Source organism: Bufo gargarizans, chromosome 7 (assembly GCF_014858855.1).
Source record: "Bufo gargarizans isolate SCDJY-AF-19 chromosome 7, ASM1485885v1, whole genome shotgun sequence".
Lineage (NCBI taxonomy): Eukaryota > Metazoa > Chordata > Amphibia > Anura > Bufonidae > Bufo > Bufo gargarizans.
Genome location: NC_058086.1, coordinates 151,268,207 through 151,293,658, shown reverse-complemented (window position 1 = coordinate 151,293,658; position 25,452 = coordinate 151,268,207). Strand labels below are relative to the sequence as shown.

At 46.3% G+C, this 25,452-nt stretch overlaps 1 protein-coding gene and 1 long non-coding RNA gene across 2 annotated transcripts in view; one reads left to right on the top strand and one right to left on the bottom strand.

Annotated features, from left to right (window-relative positions):
* LOC122943950 overlaps nt 1-12,144 on the top strand; it is a 19,927-nt gene extending 7,783 nt beyond the window's left edge. Inside the window, exons 2-3 of the long non-coding RNA XR_006390912.1 lie at nt 2,326-2,429; nt 12,013-12,144. This is a non-coding gene — a long non-coding RNA (uncharacterized LOC122943950). The remainder of the gene's footprint in view (nt 1-2,325; nt 2,430-12,012) is intronic.
* On the bottom strand, nt 4,018-25,452 carry METTL13 (methyltransferase 13, eEF1A lysine and N-terminal methyltransferase). Its single transcript, XM_044302101.1, has 8 exons — nt 25,260-25,452; nt 19,951-20,701; nt 19,298-19,497; nt 17,689-17,884; nt 13,516-13,677; nt 12,000-12,212; nt 5,620-5,751; nt 4,018-4,435 (listed from the first exon to the last, which is right to left on the bottom strand). The coding sequence occupies exons 1-8, from the start codon at nt 25,410-25,412 to the stop codon at nt 4,161-4,163; spliced, it is 2,082 nt and encodes a 693-aa protein (XP_044158036.1). The 5' UTR covers nt 25,413-25,452; the 3' UTR covers nt 4,018-4,160.

The following is a 25,452-nucleotide window of genomic DNA, read 5'->3' as shown; positions in this document are numbered from 1 at the left end:
CTCACCCTTTGCCCGTTACCTTACTATCTTATGTAAAGGATGGCCTTATGCCTATCCCATGCATGCTTAAACTCCTCCACTGTATTTGCAGCTACCACTTCTGCAGGAAGGCTATTCCATGCATCCACTACTCTCTCAGTAAAGTAATACTTCCTGATATTTTTAAACCTTTGCCCCTCCAATTTAAAACTATGTCCTCTTGTAGCAGTTTTTCTTCTTTTAAATATTCTTTCCTCTTTTACCTTGTTGATTCCCTTTATGTATTTAAAAGTTTCTATCATATCCCCTCTGTCTCGTCTTTCTTCCAAGCTATACATGTTAAGGTCCTTTAATCTTTCCTGGTAAGTTTTATCCTGCGATCCATGTACCAGTTTAGTAGCTCTTCTCTGAACTCTCTCCAAAGTATCAATATCCTTCTGGAGATATGGTCTCCAGTACTGCGCACAATACTCCAAATGAGGTCTCACTAGTGCTCTGTAGAGCGGCATGAGCACCTCCCTCTGTCTACTGGTAATTCCTCTCCCTATACACCCAAGCATTCTGCTAGCATTTCCTGCTGCTCTATGACATTGTCTGCCTACCTTTAAGTCTTCTGAAATAATGATCCCTAAATCCCTTTCCTCAGATACTGAGGTTAGGACTGTATCACTGATTTTATATTCTGCTCTTGGGTTTTTACGTCCCAGGTGCATTATCCTGCACTTATCAACATTAAATTTTAGTTGCCAGATTTTTGACCATTCCTCTAGTTTTCCTAAATCCTTTTCCATTTGGTGTATCCCTCCAGGAACATCAACCCTGTTACAAATCTTTGTGTCATCAGCAAAAAGACACACCTTACCATTGAGGCCTTCTGCGGTTTCGCTGATAAAGATATTACACAATATGGGTCCCAGAACAGATCCCTGAGGTACCCCACTGGTAACAAGACCCTGGTCTGAATATACTCCATTGACTACAACCCTCTGTTGTCTGTCCCTCAGCCACTGCCTAATCCATTCAACAAAGACTGCACTTTATTGATAAGCCTTCTATGTGGGACAGTATCAAAAGCCTTACTAAAGTCTAGATAAGCGATGTCTACTGCACCTCCGCCATCTATTATTTTAGTCACCCAATAAAAAAAATAAAAAGTATTTGTTTGACATGATCTCCCTGAAGTAAACCCATGCTGTTTTTCATCTATCAATCCATGGGATTTTAGATGTTCCACAATCCTCTCCTTAAGGCCCCATGCACACGGCCGTTGTTCACGGCCGTGTGCGGGCCGTGGAACCGCGGCCTGGATCCCTTCCTGTGAGCTGGAGCGCACGGCGTCACTGGTTGCTATGACGCCGTGCGCTCCCTGCTGCCGCCGCAATACAGTACTACACTGGTATGATCTATACCAGTGTATTACTGTACTGTGCCGGCAGCAGGGGGCGCACGGCGTCATAGCAACCAGTGACGCCGTGCGCTCCAGCTCACAGGAAGGGATCCAGGCCGCGGTTCCACGGCCCGCACACGGCCGTGAACAACGGCCGTGTGCATGGGGCCTAAGTATGGTTTCCATTAATTTCCTCACTATTGATGTCAGGCTTACTGGCCTATAGTTGCCCGATTCCTCCCTACTACTTTTCTTGTGAATGGGCACAACATTTGCTCATTTCCAATCTTCTGGGACGACTCCTAATACACTCCATAATACAACCGGATCCGTTCATGACGGATGCATGCGGTTGTATTATTATAACAAAAGCTTTTTTACAGATCCATAACGGATCCGCAAAAAATGGTAATGTGAAAGTAGCCTTAGACCATTTTCTACACCTAAGCGTAGAAAATGATGAATGAGATGTGTCTGACGGCCCGTCCCCTTCCTCTCCCACTTTGTTTTTTAGACCTGGCACCAGAAATATGCCTAATATAGGCATATTTCTGGATAGTAAATGACCCCCATACTGTATAAATGAACTCTGCTGCTGGATACAACTTAGAGGTTTGTTCCATAATTATGAAAATGACTACATGACACGGAGGTGTTCATTATTGAGAATGTAACATATTTCACCCAAACAAATTCCCCAAGTTGATCTGTAGAGTGACCTGCATCTCCCCATTACCTTGGATATAGGATTTGTATGTGGTTGCAGGCAGGCGTCATGACTTCCGATATTAAACCGATAACCTACTACAAATACTGCATTACCTTTGACAGAAGCCAGTGACTCTACCCTATACCTTTCATTTACAGATTTTTTTTCTCGAGTTTGTATTCAGTTTAGAACCAATGATGTAATGGTATTACTTCCTGTTCAGGTTTATACTGTACATGTGTCTGAACAGGAAGAAGCAGGAGCACATCTGGTTGAGACTCCGGTGGAAGAGCACGTAGCCAGACATTCAAGTGATCACAGCTGAGATTGTGGAGTCGATGGCGTGATGGAAGGGTAAGTACTGCTGAGAATTTAGGTAAGGGTGTTCGTACGATTATTGCACATCCACCATTCTACAGAGAAAGTGATGAGGGATCAGCCCCAATAATTTTTATTTTCTTGAAACAAATTGTCCAAACAAAGTCTTACCCCACAGGAAATAAAACAGTCCGTGGATATAATCCAGTAAATGCACAGTGAAGGGAATATAGTCCACAGAATTCCACTTACTGGTCACCTAGGGCAGCAAAGCTCTGATACTCCTAATGAGTGTCCCTCAGGGGTATTGACCTCAGAGTCAACTCTCTTCTCCAATGGGATCCACAGGCAAGTCTCTCCAGACAACCAGTCCCCTTTGAGAGGCCCACCACTTCTCTCAGAGCAATGTATTTTCTTCCAGTATCTCTTATGGTTTTCATCACAGCATCAGTTCTTAGATCTACCTCCAGGTCCCTCTAGGCAACCAATCTTCTTCCAGGGTCCTCAATTTCTCTCTGAGAATAATATCCCATAAGGGGCTGGGCGCAACATCATATACGCTAAGATCTACATCCCTGTCCCCCCTTTAGGGTCTCTTGCTCAATTCCTTAAATAAGTGAGTGGGGGACATCTTGGGATGTTCTAGTTGCCCCTCGGCAGGGATTGTCTCCAGCATCAAGACAAAAGATGTGCAGCCCAGAAGGTGTACAGTGCCCCCATTGTATAGTCTCCACAGGGGGATGGGGATGGGGAGGGGGGGGGGAAGGGGGGTCACCAGGAGGCCCCAGACATCACTTAGCTAGGGTTAGATAGGAGAGTTAAGCCAAGTGAATTATCTTTCCCTACTGGGTCTTTCTGCAGGTTGCAGGTAAGAGTAGACTAGTCAGCAATACACGACGATACTCACTTAGAACCAGCAGAAATACAAAAACATGGCAAAATTATAACACCAATTCAAAGATCAAATTAACAGAACATAATGCACCATCACAACCAAACAACCAGGCTTTCATTAGGTTATAAAGTATTCCCAATATTCAACTGTTATTAATGGGGAAACGTAGCGCCACCACAGGGGAAATTAAGCATTAGACATTCCAATCAATGGACTGTCAGTGGAGTCCTCCTGACTAATATATGCTCTTTGTAGCCGTTCTTGTAACCTCTAATTACTCAGAATTCCCTAATAGGGTTTATAAAACTAAGATTTCTAAAGCAGACAGACAATCACTTTGATGACATCATAAAATGATTAGATCGTTCAACAACTTTCCAAGAAATGGCAATATAGATTGAAAATTATGTGGTTTAGAAGGAAAGGTAGCGGCACTCACTGTTTAATAAATTTTGGCAGCTTTATTGAAGATAAAAAAGGTAGGACACAGGCACTGCACAACAGGGCAGGCTACAGTCGTTTTGCGCACCTTGTGGTTTGTCTTGACCGCTACCTTTTCTTCTAACCCACAAGTTTCTATTTTGATAACGCGGAGCAGAGCACCACTGATTGTCACTATTTGTCTCGTGCATTGAAGGGCCTATTAGACGTTATACACACCCAGCAGTGCCGGCTGCGTTTTTCTTGATGGACCTTGAAAATAAATATCCAAGAAACAAAAAAAATGGATCATATAGAATTGGTACATTTTATTAAAGCAGACGCCATACTTTGTGGATTTGGGCTTTCTCTACATTGTCCCCATGTCGACATAAAGTATTTGCTCCACGTATTCCTTTGCTAAGGCGACCACTGGTGATTTCCGCACAATCCTAGACGATGTGGACTGATTTGAACATGTCAGCAAGGACAAAGCTTTCGTCCCAGAGCATCCCTGGTCTCTTTAACCGTTTCTCTAAGCTTCTTGCAGACTCTTTTAGATCAGAGAGGTCACGACTTTGATCAGAAACAGGTCGGCAAAACAGGATTTCATTCACCTCATCCTCAATCTTTTGCACATAAATCAGTGGGAAAACTTCACGGATGCTATTTATCACTTTCTTCTTCAACACAGGGTCCCGGCACACCAGGTTCAGTATGAAGATACCTAAAAGAAGAGAAGAAAGCGGTTTGTGACATTATCACTAGGCAAAAAAAAAAAAATCAAAAAAAAAATCTGAAAGACCCACACTTAAGCTACATCTATTTGACAGTGAAAAAAACTGTCAGTTTTTCAACCATTTTTGCATCCATTTTCTGACCGCTTTGGATCCAATTTTAATGCAAGCGCTGGTGGAGGAGACCGTAGCATTTACATGATCTCCTCCAGAGTATGGGGAGGAGCGATCACTAAAGCCTTCTCCCGTCCCCATACTGACTCGTTGTTTGCCGGCAGGAGATCACGTTTACATAGCACAATCTGCTGCCAGCAAACAATGATTTTTGTGTACGCACAAACGATCGGATTATCCGATGAACCGGCGGTACATTTATACCGCCAGATAACGGCTAACAAGCCGAACACTTGCAGCGTTTACCTTTAAGATTCTCGGCCCGTGTAAAGGGCCATTTTGCCATGATGGAGGCTGCCCACACTTTAGTAAATTTACTAGGGCAGCGATGAGTCTCAGAGACAATATTCTCATCTCATACCACAAATGCAGATGGTATTTCTCCCCTATGAGATTGCACCAATAGACCCACCTCATCACTATAGTCTTACTATAACTGGACACCTTTTTCTGCAACTGAAATAAGCTCCATTATCTGATTAGGGCTGATTTAACTCCATTCAGATAAATAAGGCGGTCGCAGAGATGTATGCAACATATCTGACAAGTGTGAATTCACCCAAACATTGGGGGTGCCATGATGGCAATTATTAAAGAATCACTGAGTTTTTAGAAAACATTTGATATGTCATAGTGACATATTAAAAGTTTTGATCGGTGAGAGGCTGACCCCTGCCGATTGCTAGAATGAGGAGAGAGAAGCGCTTGCATCGCTGTCATTTATCAAAAGTTTTCTGAGAACTCAGGGACCCTTTCACTAGAACTGAGGGCTAAGCATACTATAGAAAAGTCTCCTACAAGTGTCAAAGAAACAGAATGGGCAACCTGAATCTGTGAAGAACATAATGAGGACATCTCACCTAAACCTGCTGACATGTGCAAAGACAAAGCATCAAATCTGCATAATGGCATAGTGAGAAGTTGCATAGGGGAACAAAGAGATGAAATAACAGGCATAACCTGAGTAAAGATTGCAGACATCATGTAAGAACTACATTACCATCATCCTTCAAGATCTTGTGGACGTTCTGTAAAAACTTCTTCTCCACAAAAGCAGGCGGTGGGCAGCTCATACCGAGGCTGGTATCTTTGCTGTCCACATCGAACATCACCACGTCATAAGAAGCTTTTCCTAGATAGAAGGGATAATTAAAACCAATCAGGCGCCTTTCACACGGGCGAGAATTTAGCGTGGCGGCAATAACGCATTGCACCCGCACTAAATCCGGACCCATTTACTTAAATGGGCCTGTGCAGATGAGCGTTAAAATCGCAGCATGCTCTATATTCTGCGGTTTTCACGCAACGCAGGCCCCATAGAAATGAATGGGGATGCGTGAAAATCGCATAAATCCGTAAGAAATTGCGGATGCAATGAGATTTTCACGCACGGTTGCTAGGAGATGATGTTAGTTAATTGATTAAAGTCAATTTACTGTATTATTTTCCGTTATAACATGGTTATAAGGGGAAATAATAGCATTCTTAATACAGCATGCTTACTAAAATGTGGCATGAGGGGTTAAAAAATTAACTCACCTCATCCACTTGTTCGCGCAGCCGACATCATCTTTCTTCATCTTTCAGGACCTGCCAAAGGACCTTTGATGACATAATTGCGCTCACCACGTGGTGAGCGCGGTGACGTCAGCGCAGGTCCTGCTAACTGAAGATATAGGATCCTATGTCATCAAAAGGTCCTTTTGCAGGTCCTGAATGAAGAAAATGCCAGCTGTGCGAACAAGAGAATGAGGAGAGTAAAAAATTTTAACCCCTCATCCCACATTTTAGTAAGCGCTCTGTATTAAGAATGCTATTATTTTCTCTTTTAACCATGTTGTAAGGGAAAATAATAAAATCTACAGAACACAGATCCCAAACCTAGACTTCAGTGAAGAAGTCCGGGTTCGGGTACCACAATCAGTTTTTTATCACGTGCGTGCAAAACACATTGCACTTGCGCAGAAAAAACTGAGCTAAGAAAAACTGACTGAATTTGCATACGCACTCGCGCGATTTTCCCTGATCACAGACGCAACGCATCCGGACATGCTCGTCTGCAAGGGGCCTTAAAGAGTACTTTCTCCTTTAATCCCTTGACCAGCCGGTTTTGGGCTTTAAAAGAGTTTTCTGAGATTTTACTACTGATGACCTATCCTCTGGATAGATCATCAGTATCTGATTGGTGGGGGGTCTAACACCTGGAATCCCCATCGATCAGCTGTCTGAGAAGGCACCGCGGTCTTCTCTCAGCTCACCAAGCACAGCCCAGTACATTGTATAGCGGCCATGCTTGGTATTGCAGCTCGGCCCCTTTAATATCCAGCAGATTTTTTGTCATTTTTTCATTGTCGTAATCCAAGAGCTACACCTTTTTTATTTTTCCGTCCAAGTAGCCGTCTGAGGGCTTGTTTTTTGCAGGACAAGTTGTCATTTTTAATGGCGCCTCTTTGGGCTACACATAACTCGCTGATTAACTTTTATTAACTCCTTTTTAGAGGGAGATGAGAAAAAAAAAAACAGCAATACTACCCCCCCCCCCCCCCCCCAGTACATTATAAATTACATAAAAATTTTTCCATTAAAAGGAGTCTTTTCAATGGAAAAAAAGGTGTATTTTTTACTTGCATATAACCCTTAGGATACCGGAGTTTTTTGGTTTTTGAGTTATCATTTTTCTTCCTTGAGCCATAACTTTTTTATATATCCGTTCACAAAGCTGTATGAGCACTATATATGGACAAAGTCCTCACTCTGATGTGATAAAATCTGAGACACTTAGCCAATATATTTTGATCAAAACACATCTGTGCCCGCACAGACTAGGAGCAGCACACCATATGTGCAGAGTCTATGCTCCTGAACATAGAAGCCCAATGGCTTAGGTAGGTTTAGCGTAGGACCCGCATGACCCGAGACCACCTTGGAGCTTAGTAGGCGGGCACAGATGTGTTTTGATCAAAATATATTGGCTAAGTCAGGGCCGGCCTTTGGGGTGTGCGGGCTGTGCGGCCGCACAGGGCGCCATAGCAACAGGGGCGCTGGGCGGCCGACAGCTCGCAATGTAATATGCGGCAGGCGAGGCTGCACTTGTGTTCTCCCTCGGGGCGCTCCCTCCATCTCGCCCTCCCCTGTCTGACCTGATTCGTTCCTCCTCCCCTGTGTCTGACCTGCCTGCTGCCCCCGCAGCTGCCAATAAGAAGAGAGATGGGAGGAGGAGGGGAGGGGCTGAGGCCACTGCGCCACCAATGAAGATAACTGACCTGTAATACAAATACAGGAGGCGGGTGCCGGAATCAAATAGCCGGCACCCGACCTCTGTGACAGGGAGCTGCGATCAGCTGCAGTTGAGTTAACCCTTCAGGTGCGGTACCTGAGGGGTTAACTGCCGCTGATCGCAGCTCCCTGTCACAGAGGTCGGGTGCCGGCTATTTGATTCCGGCACCCGCCTCCTGTATTTGTATAAGAAACGTTGGTGGCACAGTGCGCCCCCCCCCTCAACACCCCAGTATAAGAAACATTGGTGGCACAGTGCGGCCCCCCTCCCCCCCAACACCCCAGTATAAGAAACGTTGGTGGCACAGTGGGAAGTGCCAATGAGGGTTAAAAAATAATTTAAAAAAATTAACTCACCTCCTCCAGTTGATCGGGTAGCTGCCGGTCTCCTGTTTCTTCAGGACCTGTGGTGACGTCACTGAGCTCATCACATGGCCCATTACCATGGTGATGGATCATGTGATGGATCATGTGATGCATCATGTGATGAGCACAGTGATGTCACCACAGGTCCTTTGACAGGTTCTGAAGAAAGAACAGGAGACGATCAATTGGAGGAGGTGAGTTAATTATTTTTTTATTTTTTAACCCTCATTGGCACTGCCCACTGCGCCACCAATGTTTATTATATGGGGGGTGCACTGCGCCACCAATGTTTATTATACTGGGGTGTTGGGGGGGCACACAGAACCACCAATGTTTATTATATTGGGGGGCGCACTGCGCTCATGTTTGTTATATTGGGGGGCGCACTGCGCTCATGTTTGCTATATTGGGGGGGCGCACTGCGCCAATGTTTATTATATTGGGGGGCGCACTGCGCCACCAATGTTTATTATACTGGGGTGTTGGGGGGGCACACTGAACCACCAATGTTTATTATATTGGGGGGTGCACTGCGCTCATGTTTGTTATATTGGGGGGGCGCACTGCGCTCATGTTTGTTATATTGGGGGGCGCACTGCGCTCATGTTTGTTATATTGGGGGGCGCACTGCGCTCATGTTTGCTATATTGGGGGGGCGCACTGCGCCAATGTTTATTATATTGGGGGGGCGCACTGCGCCACCAATGTTTATTATACTGGGGTGTTGGGGGGGCACACTGAACCACCAATGTTTATTATATTGGGGGGCGCACTGCGCTCATGTTTGTTATATTGGGGGGGCGCACTGCGCTCATGTTTGTTATATTGGGGGGCGCACTGCGCTCAAGTTTGCTATATTGGGGGGGCGCACTGCGCTCAAGTTTGCTATATTGGGGGGGCGCACTGCGCCACCAATGTTTATTATACTGGGGTGTTGGGGGGGCGCACTGCGCCACCAATGTTTATCATACTGGGGTGTTGGGAGGGGCGCACTGTGCCACCAATGTTTATTATATTGGGGGGGGGGGGGCGCACTGCGCACAACGACGGGTTAGGGAAATTTCACAGCAGAGTGCGCATGCGCTGGGAGCCTCGCCGGCGGTTAGGGTAGGGAAAAATTATGGGCCAGTGCACAGGTGCTGTGATCGGATGGATGTTCTCAGCTGGACACCGGCCGACACTGCGCATGCGCTGGGAGCCTCACCAGCGGTTAGGGTAGGGAAAAAGCACTGGCCCGTACGTAATTTTTCCCTTCCCTAACCGCTGGTGAGGCTCCCGGTGCATGCGCAGTGTCGGCCGGTGTCCAGCTGAGAACATCCATCCGATCACTGCGCCTGCGCACTGGCCCATAGTTTTTCCCTACCCTAACCGCCGGCGAGGCTCCTGGCGCATGCGCACTCTGCTGTGAAATTTCCCTAACCTGTCGTTGTGCGCCTGCGTGGCGCTGCACACCTCCTCACGTCATGTCCGGTGCGACCGGAAGTGACGAGGGTAGGGAGATCTCACGAAGTAGGGAAGTATAACATTACACCGGCCTTTGGGGTGTGCGGGCTGGTAACTACTTGGTTGGATAGTCAGCCAGCCTATGCCATGATGCCAGCAACAAGCAGTGTTTTTTTTTTTGGGGGGGGGGGGGGGGGGGGCGCCACAAGGTTAGCTCGCACAGGGCGCCTGAACACCTAAGGCCGGCCCTGGGCTAAGTGTCTCTGATTTTAATCACAAGTTGTACTTTCTAATGCCACCATCAATTATGGCATACATTGTAGTGGGAAGCAGTAAAAAAATTCCAAATGGTGCGAAATTGAAAATAAAAAATAAATAAAAAATATGCAATTCCTCCACCGTTTTACTAGTTTTGTTCGCATGGCGTTCCATTTGCGGTAAAACTGACCCATACCCTTCATTCTCTGGGTCAGTACGATAACAACAATACCCCATATGTATAGGTTTTTTTACATCACCATATTTTGACCCCCTTAACTTTTTTATAGTTATATCTACTGAACGCGTATTTGAGCCTACAAAATCATATTTTTTATTTTGAACAATTGTGTATTTTTAAACTGGACTTATTACTGAGATTTGCTCATTTCTTCTGTTGGCCTGCCATCTGGTGGCCAAAATAAGAATTGCAGTTTGAATGTTCTCAGCCTCCTCAGTGAGGCTGAGTACATTGAAACCAATTACCAGCATCCACATTGGCTGCAGGGGATGCCGGTAACACTCCTGGAACCGTCAGCGCCTGGAGTTTTGCGCACTTAGATGCCGTGATCTCACTTGATCACTGCATCGAAAGCCTTATATTACCCCAATCGGCATTATTGCCGGTCGCGGTAATTAGCAGCAGGTCTTTGCTATTTGAAACAGCAGAGACCTGCCAGCCATGATGCCCACTACACGTGCGCGATGTTTGCCTATCGCGGTGGTAGGCCTGTCTGCACTGTAATCGGCACCCCGAGTCCACTCCCTCTGTAACCGCTTACATGTGGCAGTTGCCATTTAAGGGGTTAAACAGCCCGGATTGGAGCTCCTGCCGATCTCGGCTGTTAAAGCAGGAGTGCGGCTCACATGCCAGAGGCAAGCCACTGCTCTCCCGTGCAGCGCTTAGACTGGGCCACTTTAAAAAGGTGGAGTAAATGAGCTGTTCAAAAAAATAAAAAATAAATTTAAAAAATGAATCAGTGCATCCTGCATGGTAGAACAAAAACTCAAGTGCACATAGTCATAGTTAAAGGGGAACCTAGGTATAGCAGCATTCTCTAAAGTACCGTAACTGTGTATGATCTATATACAGACTATTACCTCATCTAATCACAGCTTCTTAACAGATATAGTAACTGGGCCCATCCACCAACAGCAAGGAGACCTCAATATGGATATCCATCTAACTGTAAACTTATTTCTATGCCGTTCGTGGGCATTTACATTCAAGGAGAGCTAAACCCATAAAAACACTGCTACCATTATTATCTCCCAGGGGGAGCAGGCAATGACCTGTTGTGTCACTTTGTGCCAGCAAACTTTCCATGAGCAGGATGCACATGGTCAGCTATGTTGTGAAGCGGATGGGTCAATTATATCAGCCAACATAGAGGCCGTCACACCGCCTGATTCTTCCTGGATCCTGTATTATCTACATATATAAGTGATATCTTTCACTGTAATCCTGCATTTGATGATAATGAGATGGCTGCTGAAAAGTGATCCGTGCAAAACAGGAAGCCTATTATAAGGCTTAGTGGTCACTGGGAAAATTGTAGGATTTTTTAAATATAGAAAGAGACATGAAAAAAAATATATATAATAATCAACAAAAGACATCATTTTTTTTTAATCATGCCCCCTGTTGATGTGGATTATAGCGCTAGTATAGATGATCTGCAATGTATACAGTTTGCGCATGCATGGTCAGGGAGCATTGGGGGGGATGTGATCAGTCAGCACCAGAAACTGCCCGACTGCGCATGCGCAACCTGCGTACATTGCGGATTGTAGTTGGCCCAGGACAATGTGCCGAATGTACGGTGTTTGAACCCGGAAGTACCCGCAACCTATTTAGACCAGGAAGCGTTGCACTGGCCCGGTACAGAAAATCCCATCATCAACAGGGGACATGATTAAAAAGAAAAAAAAAAAAAAAGGATAATCCCTTTAAGAACCAACTACCTGTATGCAGCATCGTACAGCATATACCTGTATATAAGCCGTCAATAACAGCAGAAATAACAAACCCCTTACCTTTTTCGGCCAGGTCATTTATATGAGATAGACCATCAGCAAGATGAACCTTCAAACGATCGTCCAGAGAGAACCCAAACCAGCAGCTGGCGACATCCAGGACCGCGGAATCAATTTCAACAGCTTCGACTTGTGAGCCCAGGAAGTAGTCATGAATAAAGAGTGACAGACTGCCTCCGCCGAGCCCTACCACCAGTACAGACGTGTGGTGGTCTGCAAAAGAAGGACGAGACCAAGTCACACAAACTGCACCTCACAATTCTATAATACAGAAAGTCCGAAACAAACCATCTAGACTTGGTTTAATTCTCATTATTCCGACGGCCCCAGCAGCATGTGCGCAGCTCCATCCAGTCAATGTGCAGCTGGAGACGGCCCCCTCCTCTGGCAGAAAGAGGATCAGGAGACTCCCAATTGTCCGACATTTATATGCTTGGGATCAGGTCACCTCTTTTCAGGTATTTCAGACTTTGCACTGAAAACCTTCAACACACTTCTAAAAACATCAGGAGAGATATGAATCCTGAATCCAAGGGACAAAGCCATTTTCTGTCGCCCCCCCCCCCCCCCCCCCCATTTGTCACTTCCTGCTTTCTTCAAATCAGCCCATTTCCCCATATAAAAAAATATTCAATTAAAAAAAGAACCATCATTAGCATCGCTGCATCCCAAAATGCCCATAACACTTCAACTATAAATATTTACTGAATCTTTTCCCCTAAAACTATATATTAATTTGTAGTTCCTCCTGCTCTATAACATGCTGCCTGTGGATTTTGCATTTTCATGGTAAAGGGTTCCCTTTAACAATGCAGCCTATGGGAGATCCACTATGTACCTATGCAGCCATGCCTATGCAGGTCTTGGAGTCTTCAGAAGGCCTGAGGCTGTCGTAGCAACTGGACAGGGTGAGCAGTTCGAACCCCGGGAGCGCAGCACTGCACCTGACATTGTGACATGTCCTAGCGATATGCCACAGAGATTGAAATGGGAAAAGTCATTTGAAACGGCTTTTTCCACAACACAAATTCATACCACATGCACAATATAGGGGATAAATATCATGATCAGTGGAGTTCTATTGCTGGGACCACCACAAGCATGAGGACCCTACTCTCCAGAATGGAGTGTCAGGTCGGGCATGAGTGATGCGGATCCATTCATTTCAATGGCCCAGCAAAAAAGATAGAGCATATCCTATTCCCCACAACTGCGGACAAGAATATGCATTTCTATCATAGGGCCGACTTATGTGCGTTCTGCAAAATGCGAAAAGCACATGGCCAGTATCTGTGTTTTGAGGATCCGCAATACATATACGGTCGTGTGAATGTAGCCTAGGACTGCTGGTGATGGCAGTCCAGCATAAGACAAGAACGGGCTTTGCAGTCTACAGGGCATCAGATTACAGGCCTTCTAACATCCTGCCCTGACATGGAGCACCCTACTTCTTCCACTCCTGTCTCCAGATTCTCATCCCAAGCCTTCTTAGCCATTAAGGAACATTAGATTATACCTGGAGCTACTCCAGGATTGTGAAGGAGTGAGAGCCCAGAAATCATTGCTTTATGGTGTTCACAGCAGAGGTAGCTCTTGTCAATCACATGTGTAGTTTCTGGCTCTATCTTGCCGGTTGGGGTCTGCTGCTTCTTCTTGTCTTTTCTCTTCTTTTTCTGACCTACAATGAAAGAAACTCCTGTAACTAACTGATCAGAATGGCGGACCCAGTACAAACCTTGCTTGCTCCATGTATCATATGTTCGACCAAAAGGTGTGTATATATACAGTACAGACCAAAAGTTTGGACACACCTTATCATTCAAAGAGTTTTCTTTATTTTCATGACTATGACAATTGTAGATTCACACTGAAGGCATCAAAACTATGAACACATGTGGAATTATATACATAACAAAAAACTGTGAAACAACTGAAAATATGTCATATTCTAGGTTCTTCAAAGTAGCCACCTTTTGCTTTGATTACTGATTTGCACACTTGGCATTCTCTTGATGAGCTTCAAGAGGTAGTCACCTGAAATGGTCTTCCAACAGTCTTGAAGGAGTTCCCAGAGATGCTTAGCACTTATTGCCCCTTTTGCCTTCACTCTGCGGTCCAGCTCACCCCAAACCATCTCGATTGGGTTCAGGTCCGGTGACTGTGAAGGCCAGGTCATCTGGCGCAGCACCCCATCACTCTCCTTCATGGTCAAATAGCCCTTACACAGCCTGGAGGTGTGTTTGGGGTCATTGTCCTGTTGAAAAATAAATGATGGTCCAACTAAACGCAAACCGGATGGAATAGCATGCCGCTGCAAGATGCTGTGGTAGCCATGCTGGTTCAGTATGCCTTCAATTTTGAATAAATCCCCAACAGTGTCACCAGCAAAGCACCCCCACAGCATCACACCTCCTCCTCCATGCTTCACGGTGGGAACCAGGCATGTAGAGTCCATCCGTTCAACTTTTCTGCGTCGCACAAAGACACGGTGGTTGGAACCAAAGATCTCAAATTTGGACTCATCAGACCAAAGCACAGATTTCCACTGGTCTAATGTCCATTCCTTGTGTTCTTTAGCCCAAACAAGTCTCTTCTGCTTGTTGCCTGTCCTTAGCAGTGGTTTCCTAGCAGATATTCTACCATGAAGGCCTGATTCACACAGTCTCCTCTTGTTCTAGAGATGTGTCTGCTGCTAGAACTCTGTGTGGCATTGACCTGGTCTCTAATCTGAGCTGCTGTTAACCTGCGATTTCTGAGGCTGGTGACTCGGATGAACTTATCCTCCGCAGCAGAGGTGACTCTTGGTCTTCCTTTCCTGGGGTGGTCCGCATGTGAGCCAGTTTCTTTGTAGCGCTTGATGGTTTTTGTGACTGCACTTGGGGACACTTTCAAAGTTTTCCCAATTTTTTGGACTGACTGACCTTCATTTGTTAAAGTAATGATGGCCACTCGTTTTTCTTTACTTAGCTGGTTTTTTCTTGCCATAATACAAATTCTAACAGTCTATTTAGTAGGACTATCAGCTGTGTATCCACCTGACTTCTCCACAACGCAACTGATGGTCCCAACCCCATTTATAAGGCAAGAAATCCCACTTATTAAACCTGACAGGGCACACCTGTGAAGTGAAAACCATTTCAGGTGACTACCTCTTGAAGCTCAACAAGAGAATGCCAAGAGTGTGCAAAGCAGTAATCAAAGCAAAAGGTGGATACTTTGACGAACCTAGAATATGAAATTTTCAGTTGTTTCACACTTTTTTGTTATATATATAATTCCACATGTGTTAATTCATAGTTTTGATGCCTTCAGTGTGAATCTACAATTTTCATAGTCATGAAAATAAAGAAAACTCTTTGAATGAGAAGGTGTGTCCAAACTTTTGGTCTGTACTGTACAAATTAGGCCTTTTGGGCAACGAGGGCGTAACCTTTGCTCTTGTTGCCCCCAATGGTTTACTCTGTATATCCATATTTATACCCCCTTTAAAGGGATTGTCCACTTTTCTTATATAGATAAACCTATCCTCAGGATGGATCATCAATATCAGATCGGCGGGTGTCCGACTCCCCCGCTGATCAGTTGCTCTTGTCCTGCAAGGACTGCGTTCCCTACACTGTTTACCTGCACGCGTTGACATTGCGGAAGCACTGCTCCGTCCCATTCGCTTTAATGGGCTGCACTGCTGCTGCAATGTTGACGGCGTGCAGGTAAACAAGGAAGGGAATGCAACGCTATCCTGCGTTAAATTTATTTTTATTTTTTTATGGAAAACCCCTTTAAAGGGAGCCTGTGACCAGGAAATTCACTGTCAAATGGGATGTTCCATCTCGGCTAGGATTGACCTACAGTAAGCACTGGCCCAGGGAGGTGGAGTTACGGAAACGGCCGGCGCACTGCTTTTCCCGTAACGCCCATGGCAGTGAATGGAAGCTACGCAACCGGCGCAGAACAGCATGTGGGTAAAGGATATGGGAAAACCCCATTAAAATTATATTCAGCCGGGCTAGCGCTATAAGCCATTGTGTCTGGTTCATCAGCGATCTTCTTGGTGACAGAAGATCAAAACCTATATCGAGGAATACCAGCCTGACACATGCTTAGGGGACACTGGTCATTGAAGAGTGAATGTGTTCCCATGGATACGGTCAGCCTTTATGTTGGGAGCTTTCCCAGTAGGGGCGGTTTGGCCGTAGACCTTACAGGGAAATTTCTAGGTGGGCCAATGCCCAGGGGGCCCCCGAGCCCTCCTCATGGCCGTCCAGTGGAAGTTTTTGGGAATGTATTTTGTGCTGCTGGCAGTATTATGTTATGGACTGTGGTATAATGTGCCACAATATGGTATTGCTGGCCCTGCTTTCCATAAATTTGGACCCGACTACAAAACGGGGTAACTTTTAGTATTTTTTCCAGGGCCACTGTAAGTTCCCAGTCTGCCCCCGTTTCCCAGGGCATATTGAGCATAACCTCAATCTGCTCCATATGGGCGTGCATCAAAAGTAGATGCAGTCTACAGTAAACCAGAAATCCATTAAAGGGAATCTGCCACCAGCGACCTGCCTAACCACATAGCTGTGGTTCACCCGATTAGAACGCTGTCTTTCATTTCTTGACTGGAGGCTCCGTTCCCGAGTTATGATACTTTTTCTTAATATGCAAATCGGGCCTTTTGTGCTATGGGGGCGTCACCATTGCTCTTATTGCACCCAAGCTCCGCTTCTTTCTGTGCCCAGACCCTCCATGGCTGCTTAGATTGACAGGGCCAGACAGTGGCAAAGCATCGAGGGAGGAGCTGGCTGCAGATAGGGGTGGCACTTGTATGCAAATAGCGCAAACGTGACGCCCTCATTGCGCCAAACACCTAATTGCCATATTTAGAAAAAGTATCATAACTCGGGAACAGAGCCTCGGATCAACAAAACAAAACCAGCGTATTAAATCAGGTGAACCACAGCTATGTGTCTATGCCAACTGTTTTATAGGGAGGTCGCTGGTGATCGATTCCCTTTAAAGAGTAACTAAACTTTTGAATACATTTTTGTTAAAATGTCCCTAATGCCATAACAACACTTTTTGTAATATACTTTATTAATGTATTTTGTATTTTTAATAGACTTTTCCGTCCCTATAGCGTACCATTCCCTGGGCGCTTAAAATGTACTTTGCTGTACACTGCTGACAGCTCAGCGGTGTACGGGGTACGGACTGTACACTTTATTAATGGGGCTGCAGCGCGGCGAGTACGGACATTGCTGCCCCTTGCCCGTGCCCCCCGAGGTTTACTAACTCCTGGCATAGCACATGTGTGCCCATGCCAGGATTAGCTGAGCAGAGTGGGCTCCTGCCTGTGCCCGCTCTGCTAAGCTAAGAGCCGACATGAAGGACTTTTAGCTTAGCAAAGCAGGTACAGGCAGGAGCCACTCTGCTCAGCTAATCCTGGCATGGGTACACATGTGCTATGCCAGCATTTATTAAACCTCGGGGGGGCATGGGCAGGAGCAGCAATGTGCGCTCCTGTCCGTACTCCCTGCGCTGTGGTCCCATTGAGAAACTGTAAACTGCGTACACCAATGAGAAGTCAGCGGTGTACAGAAAAGTACATATTAAGTGCACTATTATTTGTACTATTCAAACAAGGCGGTGTTCTAGACTTCAAAGCACCGCGCATATCCAGTCTTGTCGTTCTTACCACTGTGAGTGTTACTTGGCAGTAGCCGAACCTCGGACTGGACTACATTTTGGTTACTGAGGAAAATAAGACGCCTAAAATAGCTTGTTCCATCGCCTCGTACGTCCTCCACCACATAGTCCCCGCTGAGTTCACTCCTGCCACGATACTGGACCGTCCGGATTCCAATGTCTCCACCAGCTGACAAAAATGGAACCTGTGCAAAAACATCAAAGCATCATAAAACGTGGTAAAAGCAGCCGAGAAGTGGTGTGCGTCAGAAACAAGGTTACACTACGAGAAAACACAACCAAGCGATAACCGCAGATCTAGTACACCGCAACAGCCTGCAAACGTGTACATCATCATATTCCCCCATATAACTCTAGCCAGTGTTCTCAAACGGCTCTGAAACCCTCTGTACTAGGCTAGGGGGCATATTAAGACAGACATTACATACGCCAGTATTATTACAGAGCCCATCAGCGGAAAATGCGCCAAACTTATTAAGAGGCACAGCTCTCTCAATACAACTGGCACATCTTCTGGCATTTCACATACCAGAAATTCAAATCAACACCGGCTACGAGTCGGCGTAGATTTGAACTACAATTGTTTCTGGTGTAAATTATACTAAAGCCTACGGCCCACATGAGGCCGCACCACTTTTGAAAGGTCCCATGATAAGTGAAAAGCCACAAATTATGCCACAGTGACGGCGTGCACTATAGTTTGTCATTTTTTTTACTCCGCTATTGTGGCATACACCATCACTAACCTGTGGCTGCACGGTTTGTGTGAGATCGCAATGCTGCGCTGCTGCGTCGCAACTAAGTATAGTCAAGGTGGTCGTGTAGACAGTCGACAGAAATCCAAGCCTGTGGCATTTCAGTGCAACCACCTTCACTATCCTCAAAGGGGTTGTCTCACGTCAGCAAATGGCATTTATCATGTAGACAATGTTAATACAAGGCACTTACTAATGTATTGTCATTGTCCATATTGCTTCCTTTGCTGGCTGGATTCATTTTTCTATCAAATTATATACTCCTCTTTCCATAGTTACTACCATCCTGCAATCCAGCAGTGGTGGCCATGCTTGAACTCTATAGGAAAAAGCTCTGGCCCATGTGAGCTCCCAAGGTCCTAGCCACCAGATAGGCCAGAGATTTTTCCTATATTGTGCAAGCACGACCACCGTGGATTGAAGGGTGGTCGTAACCATGGAAACGAGCAGTGTATAATTGAAGGAAGCAATATGGATAATCACAATACGTTAATAAGTGCCTTGTATTAACATTGTCTAAATGATTAATGCCATTTTCTGAAGTGAGACAATCCCTTTAAGGGCTGTTTTAGCAATGGAACTCTAGCCTAAAAGCCTGTACTACACCTGCCGATGTTTCAGCAGATAAACGATAACGAGTGTTTGCATGAACGCTCGTTAGCGATCATCTGGCAGTTTATTACTGCCGTCGATTACCCGATGAACAAGCAAACGCTCGATCACGGGGCAATCCAAATCTTTTGAAATGCTAAAAAATTATTGTCTGCTGGTGGCAGATCAAGGACAGATTTGAAGACATCTACAGGATCACCTTATAAAGATAATGGTGTTCCTGGGCCTTACCTGCTGATTATCGGGCAACCCTGGTGGAGCAAGTTCCAGCACTTTGGCAGACAACTCAGACTGAATGGCTTCCATGCTGTCATACTGCTGATCTCTATGCAAGGCCACAATTAGCAGACGATGGAATCCGACGCCTGTTGCCAATTGTCTCCGTCCTGTCTCTGAACCGAAAAGCCACTCCGTTTCCCTTCCTTGTGGAACTGTGAAAGAAGTACAAGATGTAGAAGACTGCAAAGAAAAAGATCAAAGCTTATGACAACATATCAGTATTAATAAGTCAAAGCAACTGGACTTGTAGTTTCTCTTGAGGACAGTACGCTGGTCAACCGACTGCCTTTCTAATCCAAATATCCAGCTTTAAATACTGGTGACTCATGCTTCAGTCTGAAGGAGAACCTTCACAGACTTCCAGTGACTTGGAATAAGCACTTGTAATTACACTGTGCCAAGACTTCCAAGACAATGAGCAGTGTAATATTGAAGAGGAAGCAGCTCAAACGAGCACCCCCTTTTCTAAAAACTGCTGATCGGGGGTGTTGGAAGTCAGACCACCACCGATCTGATAAGGATGACCTATCCTGAGGATAGGTGACCAATAAGTAATGGCTGCACAATCCCTTTAAGCAGCATTTCCTTATTTTACAGATACTCACCGATAAATATAGCAAAGTGATTGGAGTGAGATCGTATTGTTGGACAATCCACCACATGAAAGGTATAGCGCGTTTTTCCAGAGACCCCATCACATAAGTCCAGTGACACTTCTGAAGAACTCTGGTTCTGTGTCAAGCGGGTTCGGATCAGTGCATAGCTCTGTCTTTCCTTCACCATGTCCATCAATTCATTAGGGCTTCCACAGCGCACAGATTTGCCACCTTCATCATCTGGCATCATCTCCAAGACTTGAGGGAACCCTGGCATCTGCTTCACTTTAGTCATTACAAATACAAACACGGGCAGGGGAAACTGGCTGCCAGACTCCTGACTGACATTTCCAGAAACCTGGTGAATACGAACCATCCATCCTCCTTGAGAAAACTGTGTGACCAGCTTCTCCAGCACATGGGCTTGAGCCAGGGATACACAAAGATAGCGCCCGCCACACTGGAGGACTCGGCCAATTTCAGTCAGTAACTGGGTGGCAGTGCCCAGGGTGCCAGCCTCAGTGTCAGTGAGTATTGCATCCAGCGTCCCCTTATCTAGCACAGCTTGGAACTGGGAATCTGTAAATGTAGTCTTGGTGGCATCCATCAGTTGGTAAGTCATGTTGGGCCGTCTACTGGCATTGCGCTCGTTCATCTGTCGAATGACCACCTCGCTCACATCTATGTTTGTTAGATTTTGGCATCCGGCATCATAGAGTCGTTCACTCAACTCGGAGTTCCCACATCCCACAACCAAGACCTGGCAGAAATAAGAGAGGACACACAACCAAGTTACCTACAAGTCATATCTGTAAATGTATTACATAAGAAAATAACTGAACTGCTCTTCCAGGACTAGAATATTGATGACCTATCCTGAGGCTAGTGTCCAGGAATACCACAGCAAGTAGCGGAGCAGAACAGAAAGATGAAGAACTTGGAGGAGAAATGTCTCATCTGCCTGATCTTTCCCATTTTGTAAAAACGTATCCATGCATTCCCGCCTCTAGTTGTGCATCCGAACGAGTATTCAGTACTTCGGGCCTAATCTGCAGTCCAAGAAGAATGAGACTGACTGAAGACCATATCGACACACTTGTTTTCCTGGCTAAGAACCTCAAACAGGCAAAGAAATTCCCAACCCCAGCTTAGTATGTCATTTCAGACTAGGCCATGTTTTAGTTTGTATTATTTATTTTTTGTAGTTTTATTATAGCAGGGATTTTGATATTGCTGGCCTATGCCGAGATAGGTCATCAGTATCTGATTGGTGGGGGTCTGACTCCTGGCGGCACCACTTAGGGCTCTTTCACACGAGCGGATCCTGCGCGTGTAATCTGCTGCGTGAAAGAGAGCCAAGCCCCGCTCTGGACAGCAGAGACACGGAGCATTAACATGATGGATAATACTCTGTGCCTCTCTGTGACCTTTTTACTACAAAATTATGGTGACAACTTTATCTCACTGTGATTTTGTAGTAAAAAGGTCACAGAGAGGCACGGAGCATTATCAATCATGATAATGCTCTGCGTCTCTGCTGTCCAGAACGGGGCTTGGTTCTCTTTCACGCAGCAGATTACCCGCACGGCATCCGCTCGTGTGAAAGAGCCCTTACTCTTGATCAGCTGTGAAGAGGCTGTGGCACTCCGGTGAACGCTGCAGCCGCATAGTTTACCAGTCAGGCACAGACCCACCAGAGCTCCATCGCCTCTTCAAACAGCTCAGCAGGGGGCCTGCCAGGCCTCAGAACCTGGCAATCAGCTACTGCTGCCCTGAGGATGGGCCATCAATATCACAAACCCTGACAACCCCTTTAATTTGAACTACTTGTTATGTACAAAAAAGGGTGATAGTACCCAGCCCATGAGGGACTCTACAGGAGAAGGGGGAACAAGACAATAGGCTTTATCTAAAGAGGACCTACCTCTAGTACAGGGATCAGCATTTCAGCTGCTGTGAACTACAACTCCCAGCATGCAAACATGCTCGACTGTTCTTCTAACTCCCACAGAAGTGAATGAAGCATTCTGGGAGTTGTAGTTTTTGAACAGCTGGAGTGCCGGAGGTTGCTGATCCCTGCTCTAGTAGTCATTTCTGTTTTTAGTAAAATACTTCCATTCTCTGGCTGCGCAGTGTGCACTGTAATGCAATTCAAGAAGACCATCTTTTCATATAACATATCTTGTCTACTCTATTATTCCTGCTAGAAGTTTATGAATAAAGGTACAAATACATTACAACTGGGTGCTCCCAGTCCCATCCTACTTGTACAGTCTGACACTGGCAGCAGAATAGGGTTGTAGACTGTGCCAGTCAGAGTGGGAGTCTTTGGAGGGACACGTGCTCAACTCGTAACACCAAGCTCCAATACAAACTTCTAGCTGGAATAATAGAGGAATAGCAAAAAGTTTAGTTTGGTCATCTGATCATACAGAACAGGGATCAGCAACCTACGGAGCACTGGCGGATCCAAAGGGAAACGCTCATCTCCATAGTCATCTGTATCGTCGTCCTCAGGACAGCGATACAGATGCCTGTGCTGTGGAGCAGGGGAGGGAGAAGCATGTCCCTAGGCCCTAGAAGCGGCCTAGTGTCGGCAGCCTATCAGAGGCCGGAGCAGGCGGCACGATGACGTCATCGCGCCGCCTGAGCCGTACAGCGCGGGACACAGGCCGGAAGAGGCCTGCATCACATCACTGACATGGAGGTAAGTGTTTTTTTTTTTTTTTATACAGTCAGGTCCATAAATATTGGGACATTGACACAATTCTAACATTTTTGGCTCTATACACCACCACAATGGATTTCAAATGATAAGAACAAGATGTGCTTTAACTGCAGACTGTCAGCTTTAATTTGAGGGTATTTACATACAAATCAGGTGAACGGTGAAGGAATTACAACAGTTTGCATATGTGCCTCCCACTTGTTAAGGGACCAAAAGTAATGGGACAGAATAATAATCATAAATTAAACTTTCACTTTTTAATACTTGGTTGCAAATCCTTTGCAGTCAATTACAGCCTGAAGTCTGGAACCTATAGACATCACCAGACACTGGGTTTCATCCCTGGTGATGCTCTGCCAGGCCTCTACTGCAACTGTCTTCAGTTCCTGCTTGTTCTTGGGGCATTTTCCCTTCAGTTTTGTTTATTACTGGCACATGATGGGGGGGCGCTTATTACTGGCACATGATGGGGGGGCGCTTATTACTGGCACATGATGGGGGGGCGCTTATTACTGGCACATGATGGGGGGGGCGCTTATTACTGGCACATGATGGGGGGGGCGCTTATTACTGGCACATGATGGGGGGGGCGCTTATTACTGGCACATGATGGGGGGGGCGCTTATTACTGGCACATGATGGGGGGGCGCTTATTACTGGCACATGATGGGGGGGGCGCTTATTACTGGCACATGATGGGGGGGGCGCTTATTACTGGCACATGATTGGGGGGGCGCTTATTACTGGCACATGATGGGGGGGCGCTTATTACTGGCACATGATGGGGGGGGCGCTTATTACTGGCACATGATGGGGGGGGCGCTTATTACTGGCACATGATGGGGGGGGGCGCTTATTACTGGCACATGATGGGGGGGGGCGCTTATTACTGGCACATGATGGGGGGGGCGCTTATTACTGGCACATGATGGGGGGGCGCTTATTACTGGCACATGATGGGGGGGGCGCTTATTACTGGCACATGATGGGGGGGGGCGCTTATTACTGGCACATGATGGGGGGGGCGCTTATTACTGGCACATGATGGGGGGGCGCTTATTACTGGCACATGATGGGGGGGCGCTTATTACTGGCACATGATGGGGGGCGCTTATTACTGGCACATGATGGGGGGCGCTTATTACTGGCACATGATGGGGGGCGCTTATTACTGGCACATGATGGGGGGGCGCTTATTACTGGCACATGATGGGGGGGCGCTTATTACTGGCACATGATGGGGGGGCGCTTATTACTGGCACATGATGGGGGGGCGCTTATTACTGGCACATGATGGGGGGGGGGCTTATTACTGGCACATGATGGGGGGGGCGCTTATTACTGGCACATGATGGGGGGGCGCTTATTACTGGCACATGATGGGGGGGCGCTTATTACTGGCACATGATGGGGGGGGCGCTTATTACTGGCACATGATGGGGGGGGGCGCTTATTACTGGCACATGATGGGGGGTGCATCTATGGGGGCACATTTTATTGGCACTTATTACTGGCACATTATTGGTGGGCACTATAGGGGCATCTACTGAGGCCACAAAAAAGTACAGTAGCATTTTATACTGGGACACATTATGGTGGGTACTATGGGGAAGGGGGGAGAGGAATACTATAGGGTCATCTATGGGGGGCACTAAGGGGTATTTTATACTTGCAAATTATGGGGGACACTGAGGGCATCTTATACTGGTACATTATATAGGGGTATTTTATACTGGCACATTATGGGGACATTAGCTCACCTGGGGGCATTACAAGGGGGTATTTTTTGCACTGTCACATTATAAGGAGAATTATTTCTACTGGGGGGGACATTATGATGGGCTTTATTACTCCCCCATGGTATGACCCCCTAGTAGCAGCACCAGCCTCTCCCTGCTCTGCGACCCGACTTCCCCTTCTCCAAATCCTTATTATGAAATCTTTCTCATTAGGATAAAACACATAAGCTCCGCCGAGCCCCCGGCCAAATGTTGAAATGGCGTCCGAGATCCCCAAGGGCCAAACCAAGTAATTGTAAGTTTTCATGTGAAATAGTTTATTTTATACACATATAGCATACACTGTGCCCCACAATATACAGTATACCGCTACACTGTGCCCCACAATATACAGTATACCGCTACACTGTGTAGTCTGTTCTATAAGCACCCTTGTTCTGTGGCGGCGGACAGAAAATAATCTGGAAGTGCCCCTCCTGAGACCAGGCTCTGGATCCGCCACTGCTCCGGCGCCCCAGCAGTTCTGAAACTGCAACTCCCAGAATCCTGCTTTCACTTCCATGGGAGTTGCAAGAACAGCCTAGAAAGTGTGCATGTTGGGAGTTGTAGGTTCACAGCAGCCGGAGTGCTGAAGGTTGAAGGGAATGCAGGCTGTCAGCAGAATGCAGGCTGTCACTTCCTTCACCTTTTGCCAGGTCAGTCCAGGGCTGCAGACCATTCATACTGGGCTCTAGTCTCAAAATCTAGCACTGGCATCGCATTTACTCAGTAACATAATAATTATTACGAGCATGCTGGGCCATGTAGTTCCACAAACTTTGCAGCAGGACAGCAGAGGGCGCAGCTCCTACCTTGTCTTTGGGCTTAATGTACTTGTGCAGCACAGCACACAGCTCCAGGTACCCGCCATACCACTCAAAGGCCCGCTCCCCCCTGCGCCTGAAGAACTGCTCCCAGTACTCGCTGGAGGAGAACTCCTTACTGCTCCTCGGTAACAGGTTCATCGTACAGATGTCTGCTCCTAGCTCATGGCTGTCACGTGCT

Coding starts and splice junctions, on each gene's coding strand:
- METTL13 (XM_044302101.1), bottom strand. CDS start 25,412: ATGAACCTGTTACCGAGGAGCAGTAAGGAGTTCTCCTCCAGCGAGTAC. Junction 12,213..13,515: donor CAATCCTGGAGTAGCTCCAG/GTATAATCTAAT, acceptor CTTCTTTTGCAG/ACCACCACACGTCTGTACTG. Junction 4,436..5,619: donor CAAGATCTTGAAGGATGATG/GTAATGTAGTTC, acceptor CTCTTCTTTTAG/GTATCTTCATACTGAACCTG.